Source organism: Peromyscus eremicus, chromosome 8a, assembly GCF_949786415.1.
Source record: "Peromyscus eremicus chromosome 8a, PerEre_H2_v1, whole genome shotgun sequence".
NCBI lineage: Eukaryota > Metazoa > Chordata > Mammalia > Rodentia > Cricetidae > Peromyscus > Peromyscus eremicus.
In genome coordinates this window covers 97,480,191-97,492,522 of record NC_081423.1, presented here as the reverse complement: position 1 = coordinate 97,492,522, position 12,332 = coordinate 97,480,191, and the positions used below count along the sequence as shown (strand labels likewise).

The following is a 12,332-nucleotide window of genomic DNA, read 5'->3' as shown; positions in this document are numbered from 1 at the left end:
GACCCCTACCACGTGGGTAGCTTCTGAACTCCCAGGCCCAGACCTCTGTGGCTGTGAGGCTCCAGGACTGAACAGGAAGGGTACTGGGACAACCAGTTTCTAGGCGGAAGGCCGGAAGTGAAGGGGATGTGCTGAGCCACAGGAGCGGGCAGGTGCCGGCCCTAACCCTCAGGCTTGTCTGCGGCTCCACTGCACCGGGTGCTGGGTTAGCTCTGCTGGAGTGCAGAGTTCTCAGGCCAGGCGACACCATTAGCTCAGGGTTTTGCTCTTCAGCTCAGCATGGATGCTGTGTGTGTCCTCTAATCCCAGAAGGGCCTCAGCCACAGAACAGTCCAGTGATGGGGGTGGCCAGCAGGCTGGGGGGACATGGTTGGCACCTGTTAGCGGAACCAAGGATCCAGACAGCTGTATCTAGACGAAGAGGAGAAACTTGTCAGGGGCACAAGAGGATAAATACAGGATGGCCATCTTTTCCGTGCTCCTGCCTGGCAGTGAATCTGGCAGAGAGAAGGGAGGAAAGATCCCTTGACTCTGTGAGATTTCTGCCCCTGTGATAACCTGGATTGTAACGCCTGCTGGGAATGGCCCTGTTCATGGAAGCTGGAACTTCTTTTTTTTTTTTTTTTTTTTTTTTTTAAAGATTTATTTATTATATATAGAGTGTTCTGCTTGCATGTATGCCTGCATGCCAGAAGAGGGCACCAGATCTCATTATAGATGGTTGTGAGCCATCATGTGGTTGCTGGGAATTGAACTCTGGAACTCTGGACCTCTGGAAGAGCAGCCTGTGCTCTTAACCTCTGAGCCATCTCTCCAGCCCGGAAGCTGGAACTTCTACCCCGCGTCAGCGGCCTCTCCTCCTCTTGGCCCCATTGTATCTCTCCCCTAGCTGCTGTACATTCTCTGATCCTGGCTCCAGATTCTGAAGGTCCAGGCTGCTCTTGGGAGGGCTTCTGAGGCAGGTGGGCCCTTGCCTTTCTAGGGCATGGGGTTGCAGAAGTGTCGTGAGATCCTAGAGACACGTGAACAAATGCCTATTCCAGAGGAGGAGGATGATACAATGGAAAGACGCCACCTGTCTATGGGTTTTCATTGCTGACATGAAACACCATGACCAGAAGCTGCTTGGGAAGGAAAGTGTTGTTGGTTATTTTTACTCTTTTGGGGGGGGCCCGCCACCCAGCTTCCAAATAAGTCACACATGGAGGCTTATTCTTAATTATAAATGCCCAGCCTTAGCTTGGCTTGTTTCTGGCTCCTTCACTTAAATTCTACCATCTACCTTTTGCCTCTGGGCTTTTTCCTTTACTTACTTCTGTATATCTTGCTTTCACTCTTACTCCGAGGCTGGCTGGGTGGCTGGGTGGCTGGCCCCTAGCATCCTCTCTCCTTGTTCTCTTGCTCCTTCTTGATCTCTCTTCTAGATTTCTCCTATTTATTCTCTCTGCCTGCCCACCCCGCCTATCCTTTCTTGCTATTGGCCATTTAGTTCTTTTTTGGACCATCAGGTGTTTTAGACAGGCAAAGTAACACAGCTTCACAGAGTTAAACAAATACAACATAAAAGAACATAATACATCTTTTCATCATTAAACAAATGTTCCACCGCATGAACAAATGCAACACATCTTAAAATACTATTCTACAGTATTTCCCCCTTTTTGTCTAAATTAAAAGGTTTTAAATTTAACATAGTAAAACTATACACAGCAAAAAGTTACAAATAAGAATTACATTTACAATATTCAGTCCATTTGTATTTAGCTTATTCAGAGAAAATACTCCATTATCTATCCTATCTTAGTGAATCCAAAGTTTTACACCTAATTTATTTACTATCAAAATTAAAGAAAACTATTAACTAATTATTTAGTCTTTAACTCCATCAAATATGTAATATTAACAACAGAGACATTTGGCTGCCTGGACAGTAACCCAAAGTTCCTCTGCAACGTTGGGGCATCCATCTTCAGCCTACAGGTCCAGAATATCTGGCAAACTTTTCAGTGAAGCAAGAATTTGAAGAACTGTCCTGCCTTGTTGTGGCACAGTTCAACAGTCTTTCCTGTGGGCTCTGCATGTCCAGTCTGCACAGCACATTGTCAGCAGTCAAAGGCAAGAGCAGTTTCTTTGCCCAGTGGCTAACCTTGCCACAATGAAAACAAACTCCTATGAAGTTTCTTTTTTGTTGTTGTTTTTTGTTTTTTCGAGACAGGGTTTCTCTGTGTAGCTTTGCACCTTTCCTGGAACTCACTTGGTAGCCCAGGCTGGCCTCGAACTCACAGAGATCCGCCTGGCTCTGCCTCCCGAGTGCTGGGACTAAAGGCGTGTGCCACCACCGCCTGGCATGTGATAAGGTTTCTTTTCTTTTTTTTTTTTTAATTTATTTATTTATATGTATGCAGTGTTCTTCATGCATGTATACCTGTAGGCCAGAAGAGGGCAACAGACCTCATTACAAATGGTTGTGAGCCACCATGTGGTTGCTGGGAATTGAACTCAGGACCTCTAGAAGAGCAGCCAATGCTCTTAACAGCTGAGCCATCTCTCCAGCCCCCTATGAAGTTTCTTAAGTTTCCCAGGAGCAGATGTGTCTCATTGTCATGAAAAGCCCTAAGTTAACAAAACATTTTAAATGCCATATTCTATAGGTCTTTGAAGTATTTGAAGACCAATGTCTAAAATATATCTCTATATAATCTTGAAAGCATATTTAACATATCTACAAATATGATGGTTAAAAATGACTACTAACCTGTTTCTTGGTTATCCTATATAGTTTGTAATAACAGCTTTCAAAAACTAGAACTCTACCTATATTTTATTTTATTTTTTTTTATTTTTTTTTTTAAGATTTATTTTTATTATGTATACAGTATTCTGCCTGCATGTGTCCCTGCAGGCCAGAAGAGGGCACCAGATCTCATTACAGGTGGTTGTGAGCCACCATGTGGTTGCTGGGAATTGAACTCAGGACCTCTGGAAGAGCAGTCGGTGCTCTTAACCACTGAGCCATCTCTCCAGCCCCTACCTATATTTTAAATGAACTACATAGGTGCAGTACCTTAAACAAGAGTAGAAGCATATATACAATATGTTGTAAGAGAAATAACCTTAAATTTGTATCAATATACAAGAATCCTTTAAACAAGAGTAGAAACATATATACAGTACTTTATAACAAAAATGACCTTAAATTTGTAGCAATATACAAAAGTCCATATAAATGCAAAATATTTGTTGTTTTTTAGTTTAAAGTAGATTTAATAATCTATCCTATTATCATTCCTATATTCCCCTAAATATAACAAACATCCATGACTCACCAGTTAACCAAAAGCCAACCACACCCCTCTTGGGAATGTGGGCAATGTGTTCTCCAAACTGCTTCTTGCTGTCTGTGGGTGAAGGCCTCTTTAGGGTCCCTGAGAACATTTCGAGATAATAGCCAAGTCCTGGGAAGACCAGCAGTAACCGTTGTTGATAGATATCGTATGTCAAGATTCAGTAGGTCTCCCTTGATCAAACCTGATCCATAGTATTCCTGAAGGAGTCCACAACCTCTCAACGTCTGTGGGAACAAAACTTGAAAGCATTTTTTACTTCCATTTGACAATTTTTTTACTTCTTTTTTAAAGTTAAGGCATTAAAGTATCCTGATTGGTTCAATTTGGCAGTCCAGTTCACAATCCCATGCCTCTTAACTATTTTTTGCTTATCAGCATTCAAAAAAAATTCAAAACAACACAATACTATATAGGATCCAGACTCCCTGTGTCTTTCCCATCTTATGTGGCTTTTTTCTTTTATATTACTTTTACTGTCTCTTTAAAGATTTTACTCTTTCTAAACTATTTGTTTCTTTCTATAACTGTCCATACCCTTTTTCTTTCTTTCTTAAGCCTATGCACATTGTAAAACACACTGGAATCTGTTTTAGAGATCTTTTCTGTCTAGACCTCTTTTACTGCATATCTTTTAGCCTATTTTGACTGCACGAGCAAACTTTAGACTGCTAAGCTATACCTAGATCCTCCACACGGCCCTCTTGGTTGGCTCTGCCTGCTTCTCGGGTCCTGAAAGACAAGCCTAAAGGTCGAAGCCCTGTCAGAGGTATTTGATCAAAAACTGCATTCCACCTTCCAAACTGCAGGAAGCTGGTATATGCATTGCCACAGCTGTTTTACTTAGCTTGCCTTTTTTTGTTGTTTGTTTTTAAAGCACTGCCGAATGAACAGCAGTGCCTCTTAAAGGAGTAGTGTCGTTTTTCTTTTATTTCCTTTTCTTTTTCTCAGTACCTACATGGAAATTTGGCCCACATTGATATGCCAATATGTTGTTGGTTATTTTTTATTCTTTTTATTCTTTGGGGGGGTCTACCCGCCAACCCTAAATCACACATGGAGGCTTATTCTTAATTATAAATGCCTGGCCTTAGGTTGGCTTGTTGATAGCCAGCTTTTTTAAAAATTATCCCATCTACCATTTGCTTCTGGGCTTTTTCCTTTTCTTCTGTATATCTTACTTTCACTCTTTCTCCCTGGCTGAGTGGTTAGGTGGCTGGCCCCTAACATCCTCCTCTCCTTGTTCTCTTGGTCCTTTTTTTCCTCCCAGATTTCTCCTCTTATTTATGCGCTCTGCCTGCCAGCCCCACCTATCCTTTCTCCTGCCTTGCTATTGGCCATTCAGCTCTTTATTGGACCATCAGGTGTTTTAGACAGGCACAGTAACACAGCTTCACAGAGTTAAGCAAATGCAACATAAAAGAATGCAACACATTGCTGGGCTGTGGTGGTGCACACCTTTTATCCTGCGCTCGGGAGACAGAGGTAGGCAGATATCTGTGAGTTTGAGGCCAGCCTGGTCTACAGAGTGAGTTCCAGGACAGCCAGGGCTGTTACACAGAGAAACTCTATCTCGAAAAACAAAACAAAAAAATACAACACATTTTTGCATCATTAAACAAATGTTCCACAGCATAAACAAATGTAACACATCTTAAAATAATATTCTACAACATGAAAGGGTTTATTTGGCTTACACTTCCATCTAGCTGTTCATCATTGAAGGAAGTCAAGATAAAAACTCAAGCAGGGTAGGAACCTGGAGGCAGGAGCTGATGCAGAGGCCATGGAGGGGTGCCACTTACTGGCCTGCTCCTCATGGCTTGCTCAGCCTGCCTTCTTATAGAACCCAGGACCACCAGCCTGGGTTCACACACAATGGGCTAGGCTCTCCCCCATCAATCATTAAGAAAATGCTCGGGGCCGGGCGGTGGTGGCGCACGCTTTTAATCCCAGCACTCGGGAGGCAGAGCCAGGCGGATCTCTGTGAGTTCGAGGCCAGCCTGGACTACCAAGTGAGTCCCAGGAAAGGCGCAAAGCTACACAGAGAAACCCTGTCTCGAAAAACCAAAAAAAAAAAAAAAAAAAAAAAAAAGGCCGGGCGGTGGTGGCGCACGCCTTTAATCCCAGCACTCGGGAGGCAGAGCCAGGTGGATCTCTGTGAGTTCGAGGCCAGCCTGGGCTACCAAGTGAGTTCCAGGAAAAGGCGCAAAGCTGCACAGAGAAACCCTGTCTCGAAAAACCAAAAAAAAAAAAAAAAAAGAAAAAAAAAAGAAAATGCTCGGGGCTGGAGAGATGGCTCAGCGGTTAAGAGCACTGGCTGCTCTCCCAGAGGACCCGGGTTCAATTCCCAGCACCCACATGGCAGCTCACCACTGTCTCTAACTCCAGTTCCAGGGGATCTGACACCTTCATACCAATGCACATAAAATAAAGTTAAATAAATTATAATAATAATAAAAAAAAGCCGGGCGGTGGTGGCACACGCCTTTAATCCCAGCACTCGGGAGGCAGAGCCAGGCGGATCTCTGTGAGTTCGAGGCCAACCTGGGCTACCAAGTGAGTTCCAGGAAAGGTGCAAAGCTACACAGAGAAACCCTGTCTCAAAAAAAAAAAAAAAAAAAAAAAAAGAAGAAGAAGAAAATGCTCTCCAGGCTTGCCCACAGCCTGATTGTATGGAGGCATTTTCTTAACTGAGGTTCCCACTTCTCACATGACTTTAGTTTGGGTCAAGTTGATATAAAATTATCTAGCACACGGGCCTGGACAGATGGCTCAACAGTTAAGGGCACTGGCTGCTCTTTCAGACGACCCAGGTTCAAATCCCAGTACCCACATGGCAGCTCACAACTGTCTGTGATCCAGCTCAAAGTGATTTGACACCTTCATATAGATGTAAATGTGGACAAAACATCAATGCATATGAAATATGAATAAATCATTTACAAAATGTCCAGCACACTACCTAAGTCCAACTTGGTGAATGAGGTTGACAGCGCAAGAAAGTTGGAAACATGGAGCACAAGAACAGCCTTCAGGAGCCCAACAGACTGAAGAGTCTGTCAGGCAGCTCAGTTGGTCGAGTCTCTTCAAGCCAACTTGACAGATCTTGAGAGTATTCTGGGCAGTCCAGCTCATCGCTGCTTCTTCCACACAGCTGTGCCGACCCAAGCCTTTTTCAGGCAGCTTGGCATGGGTGCATCTCAGCAGTCCTCACTGCTTATATAGCCTTAGTAGGGAGGGGCTTCCAGGAGCCTTTGAGTTGTCCTCCCTAGAACATCCGGTATCCCCTCTCCCCCAGCCCCCACCCCGGGTTTTTCGAGCCAGGGTTTGTTTCTCCTCCTCTCAGACGTCCCATCTTAACGTGGAGGCTTTAGAATCGGCTGTGTGGATGTTTTAGTTTGCTTTTTTATGAAGTAAATTCCATGAGAATATTGCCCTGCCCTCCGGAGTATCTTTGCTGCCGCAGAGGAGAGTTCTCTTTTGTACCTATTACCATGAGTGCTGTGACAACTCTTAAAACAGGCGCCAGCTTTGGCTCCTGGTCTCCTGAGGGGTAGGGAAGCCACAGTGTTGCTCCCCAATGCCCTCCAGGAAAGACCCAGGGCCCTTTCTCTCGGACTGCCCCTTTGATTTAAAACTTATTTTGCCCGAGTGGCAGAGGAGGGAGTTGCCAGGATGTGCCCCAGCCCTTACACACCCTCTGCTGCAACCAACCGAACCCCAGATGACGGTGCCCAGCCATCTGCGATTGACCCGCCCCTTCTCCCGGGCAGGCCACGCCTTCCGGGGCTCCTCCCACGCCGCACGGCCCGAGTCTCCGACCCAGTTCACCTGAACCCCACAAGGGACATGGTGACCCTGGTGGGGGGTACGACCTGGCAAGACCAAGGGCTTCATGCTGAACCGAGAGCAAGTCCGGCCGAGCACTCGAGGGCCTCTGCGGTCAGAAACAAGGCGGAGGTGCGCCCGGTGAGCAGGGGACAGGGGCTGGTGAGCGCTCGGCGCGGCGGTGGCGGTGTCGCAGATGTCGGGTGCGAATTTGTCTCCGCGCCAAGCCGGGGAGCCGCCCGGGGCGGAGGCGAAGGCGAGCCGTGGCCGGCAGGCGGCGCCAGCGAGCAGCTCAGGCGTCTCCCTGGCAGATGAGCTCAGCTTCCGCGCGGTACCACGGCGGGCGCGCGCTGCGCAGCCCCGGAGGAGCGAGCGCCCTCCCACTCAGGCTAGTCGGAGCCCAACGGCTGCAGGGGTGGGTTTTGTAGGCTGAAAAGGACTGGCAAACGTTGGGGAGAAGGGCTCGAAACTCTGCTGGTGTCGGGATCTGCGGCTTGGACAACACCGGCAAAGGAACTGAACCGGAATTCTCCATGCTGGATAATTTGGGCGAGTCTGACATTTACCTCTCCGCTACCCAGTTCAGCATATGCTCCCCTAAATTTACCCTGACACTGACTGATAACCCAGGTCCTGCCGCGACCGTAGCTGAATTCCCGCTTCATTCCTCATATGTAGTAGCAGGAGCCTGGGTTTCCTTAAGCTGAGCTGCAGGTGCCTACCTGATGCTCAAGTGTCCGTCAGAAGCCAAGTTTGGTGGGCTGTAACCAACCACTGCAGGCGACAGAAAGTCCTGTTACACCTGTCCCAAGCCCTGGCCTGCCCCACCCATTACCTGCAGGACTAGAATCCGGAGCTCTGCGATTCTCACTTGAAGCTTCTTCTATCTCTGCTTCTCAGGTGCTGGCATTAGTTTCAGGCCAGTGAAAAGCTGCTGGGGCTAGACCGTCATGGGAGAGGCCAGTAGAGATGAGTATAAGATCCAGTCTTTTGATGCAGAAACACAGCAGCTGCTGAAGACCGCACTCAAAGGTGAGCCGACCAGCCCTTCTACTTGGACAAGAGCTGCAGAGGGCCTGAGTCCCAGAGCCAGGCAATGCCCAGCCTTCCCGTGGCTCCTGAGAATGTCACAACCTAACTCTTCAACTGGAAGACAAGCTACATCTAGGCCATTATTTTTGAGATGAATCACAGTCCTGTCTAAGATCATAAAGCCTTTAAGTACCCTTGAGAGAGAACACAGTCTTCCCTTTAAAGCCTTTGCATTCATTCGGTGCAGTCAGCTCCCTTGGACGTTCAGAGCTGTCTGCCTGGGGACAGAGGTGGGAGAATCAGCTTGCTGGAAGAGATATGTAATTGCCTGGCCCCATGCCCTTGCATTGTAACACTCAGGACAGAAGTTTGACTTAACAATTAGCAATGGCCGTCATGTGCCAAGCTAAACCCGTTGGGGAAGCATCTGCACAGAGCTCATGTCTGGGGCCTCTGTGTTTTGAGAACACTTGGAGCCACATGATGGTACACAACTGTAATCCAAGCAGATTACAGAGGCAGGAGGATTAGCACATATTTAAGGCCAACCTGCTCTATAGAGAGAGTGCCTGGGGGAGGAGAAATGGCCCAGCAGTTTAGAGCACTGGTTGTGAGGCAGGCATGGTGGGCACGCCTGTAATCCCAGCACTGGGGAGGCAGAGGCAGGAGGATCTCTGTGAGTTCCAGGCTGGTGTGGTCACTTACACAGTGAATTTCAAGATAGTCAGGGCTACATAGTGACCCAGTCACACACCAAAAACAAAACCCAAAACCTAAAGAGCACTTGCAGAGGACCCAGAGTGGCTCACAATCATTGGTAACTGAGCTCCCGGGATCCGATGCCTTCTAACCTCCTCCAGTACCAGGCAAACACGTGGTGTGCATACATGCATGCAGACAAAATATCCATACACATAAAATGAGTGAACCTAAAAAAATTGCATGATGAGCTATATAGGCCAGCCAGGGCTATTAAATAGCGAAATTAGACTGTCTCAAAAGACCAAAAAAAAAGTTGTAGAAGTCTTGGCATTCAGTATACATTCTTCAACCTACTGCCAAGAAAATAAAACATGTATCCCAAGAAACTACATTTGTACTTTGGTCTCTTAATCATTTATTTATTTTTATTTAATTATATTATTTGGCACAGAAGCTCTCTGTAGCCCTGGCTAGCCTACAGCTCACTATGTAGGCCAAGGTGGCCTCAAACTCAGGTCAGCATGCCTCCTGAGTGCTAGGATTAAAGGTGAGTGCCACACCTGGCAGTATACAATTAAATTTTTTTAAAATTTAGTTTATTTATGTGTATACCTACTTGTACCAACGTATGCAGAGCCTGTGAAGGCAAAAGAGGGTGTCCGGTCCTCCAGAACTGGAGTTACAGGCAGCTGTGAACAGCCCAGTGTGGGAGCTGGGAATCGAACCTGGGTCCTCTGCAAAAGCAAGTTCTCTTAACTACTGAGACATGGCTTCAACTCCCGTTTCCTGATTGGGTAACGAGCTGCCCTGCACATGGTTACAAGCACCTTCTTGGAGACTGTTTTCATTGGCGTGGTTGCTTTGTGTCCAGCCTTTGGCTTTACACACAGTGGACAGGCAGAGTGCTGATCCCTAAATTACACCCTTTACACCTCCAACTTTGATTTTTATTTTTTTTTAGACGGGATCTCACTATGTAGCTCTGGCTGACCTGGAACTTGCTATGTAGACCAGTTTGGCCTGTCTCTGCCTCTCAAGCCCTAGAATTATAGGTGTTCACCCCTCAACCCAGCTTTCTTTTTTTGAGAGAGGGTCTCATGTAGTTCAGGCTTTCCTGGAACTCTACATGTAGCCAAGGGTAACCCTTACCTCTAGATCCTTCTTGTTTCTACCTCCTGAGTGCCATCTCGCTGGTTTTCCCTTCCTCTTTTAAGCATGTGATGGGGGTGCTCTATTGCAAACATCTCAGGTCTTTGGGTGTTGTGGTACAAGACTTTAATCCAGTACTCAGGAAGCAGAGGCAGGCAAATCTCTGTGGGTCTGAGGCCTGGTCTACATAGAGTGTTCCAGGCCAGCCAAAGCTACGTGGTAAGACCCTCTCTCAAAGAAAAACAAAAGCCACCTTCAATCCTCAGCAGATGGAGGCAAGTGTGATTGAGCAGGCACCTCTAGACTCCGCTCCTGTCTCTACCCCAGATCCAGGTGCTGTGGACTTGGAGAAAGTGGCCAATGTGATTGTGGACCATTCTCTGCAGGACTGTGTGTTCAGCAAGGAAGCAGGACGGATGTGCTACGCCATCATCCAGGTTGGGGGTGCTGGCAGAGAGGGAGCTGCCTTGAGGATGGCACCTCAGGATCAGGCACAGGCTGGCCAGCAGAAGACACAGGAGTTTATAGACAAAGGCTAGGGCGGGTGGAGTGGCCAGTGCCCTGCTTACCACCTTCTCCTGGCTCACAGGCAGAGAGTAAGCAAGCAGGCCAGAGTGTCTTCCGTCGTGGGCTCCTTGACAGGCTTCAGCGGGAGTATCAGGCCCGGGAGCAGCTTCGAGCCCGCTCCCTGCAGAGCTGGGTCTGCTATGTTACCTTCATCTGCAACATCTTTGACTACTTGAGGGTGAGGCAAGGGCAGTCACCCTGTGCTGCCGTGATGGCCTGTGTCCCAAGGCCAAGGCTGGATTGCTCCCCCGGTCACTAATGCTACCTCCCTGCACCTGTTGCTCTCCCCACAGGTGAACAACATGCCCATGATGGCCCTGGTCAACCCTGTCTATGACTGTCTCTTCCAGCTGGCCCAGCCTGAGAGTCTAAGTAGGGAAGAGGAGGTGAGTGGCCATTCAGCCACAGGCTGTGGAGGGCATGTTGGCGTGGAGTCCCGGTCCCGTCCATGGAGGCTCCTCGGGTGCCTAGTAGGGGCATTTAAGGCCTGTAGCAAGTACAAAACAAACTAGTGTCTGGAATTTATCCGGAACACACAGTAGCAAGGCTGCCCAGAAGGAGCCAACCTATGCTAGGAGTGGCAAGAGCTGTGGGCAGCTGTGGGCAGCTGGCCCAGAAACCAGCTCTTGAGTCAGGCAGTGAGTAGGGTTAAGCAACATTTTGGAGTCAGGCCCGAGTTCAGCCTGGTCAGGTGTTCTGGGAAAGTCTCTGTGGTAAGATGTGGGCAATACCCCATTGTCAGGATGAAGCAAGGAGCCACCACACAGGCAAAGCATGGTACTCAGCAGGTGCCGGTCCTCCCTGTGGCTGACCAGGCCTTCCCACTGGCCCTGCAGGTCGACTGTCTGGTGCTCCAGCTGCACCGGGTTGGGGAGCAGCTGGAGAAGATGAATGGGCAGCGCATGGACGAGCTCTTTGTCCTAATCCGGGATGGCTTCCTGCTCCCAATAGGCCTCAGCTCCCTGGCCCGGCTGCTGCTGCTGGAGATCATTGAGTTCCGGGCAGCTGGCTGGAAAACCACTCCGGCTGCCCATAAGTATTATTACAGTGAGGTTTCTGACTGAGCTAGGCTCCACATGTCTGTGGCTATGCACACCTTCCTGTGACCCTCCTTTTAAGTTGGCCTCGTAGACCTTTCCAGACTCACCTTCCCTCACTCGGGAGTTGTGGAGAAATCGAACAGACCTGGTCTTCCTCCAAGTCCTTTCAGCTTCTTTTTCCCACTTCTACCTGGGCCAGGCAGGGAAAGGCAACTCCTAACAACCACTGAACTGTGTAACCACTGCTGCAATAATACCTTGGTGCCTCAGTTTCCCCATCTGTAAAATGGGCAATCATAGCCATTGGTGGGATGCTTTGGGATGTTAAGGGCAGAAAGAGTACAAATTACAAGAGAAGTAGAGTGTTTTATACATTTTGTACAAAGACTACTGTGGAGATAAGCCTGTGTACTCCAGTCAGTTTTCATGAGTGACAGTGTCTCACCAGGTTGGAGGGGTTTCTAATAAATCTTTTCTGAAACCAAACTGCTTCCTTTTGTAACAGCCAAAGGTGTACCCCAAGCTAACTGGACCTGAGTTTCTTGGAGGAAATCTCTAAGGAGACATGTTCTGCCTTAATGAGGTAGTAGGGTAGGGGAACCAGTTTGATTACCGGGCAACACATGCTCCTTCTGAGACCCTGAGTCTTACTCTGTGAGGGGAGCCT

General features: G+C 47.9%; 1 protein-coding gene across 3 annotated transcripts; it reads left to right on the top strand.

Annotated features, from left to right (window-relative positions):
* Positions 1–7,127: 7,127 nt before the first annotated feature.
* On the top strand, positions 7,128–12,151 carry Mif4gd (MIF4G domain containing). 3 transcript variants are annotated; one of them, XM_059272109.1, is made up of 6 exons: positions 7,128–7,307; positions 8,076–8,207; positions 10,386–10,495; positions 10,648–10,803; positions 10,919–11,011; positions 11,462–12,151. In XM_059272109.1, the coding sequence occupies exons 2-6, from the start codon at positions 8,126–8,128 to the stop codon at positions 11,687–11,689; spliced, it is 669 nt and encodes a 222-aa protein (XP_059128092.1). In that variant the 5' UTR covers positions 7,128–7,307; positions 8,076–8,125; the 3' UTR covers positions 11,690–12,151. The 3 variants fall into 3 exon arrangements, with proteins under 3 accessions (XP_059128092.1, XP_059128091.1, XP_059128090.1); XM_059272108.1 differs by having other exon boundaries at positions 7,128–7,316; XM_059272107.1 differs by lacking the exon at positions 7,128–7,307 and adding an exon at positions 7,514–7,724.
* Positions 12,152–12,332: the final 181 nt, after the last annotated feature.

What these genes read in the sequence shown, in the direction of transcription:
- Mif4gd (XM_059272109.1), top strand. Translation starts at nt 8,126, where the DNA reads ATGGGAGAGGCCAGTAGAGATGAGTATAAGATCCAGTCTTTTGATGCA. An exon ending in GCTGAAGACCGCACTCAAAG is followed by an intron (nt 8,208 to 10,385) that starts GTGAGCCGACCA and finishes TCTCTACCCCAG; the next exon opens with ATCCAGGTGCTGTGGACTTG. An exon ending in ACATCTTTGACTACTTGAGG is followed by an intron (nt 10,804 to 10,918) that starts GTGAGGCAAGGG and finishes CTCTCCCCACAG; the next exon opens with GTGAACAACATGCCCATGAT.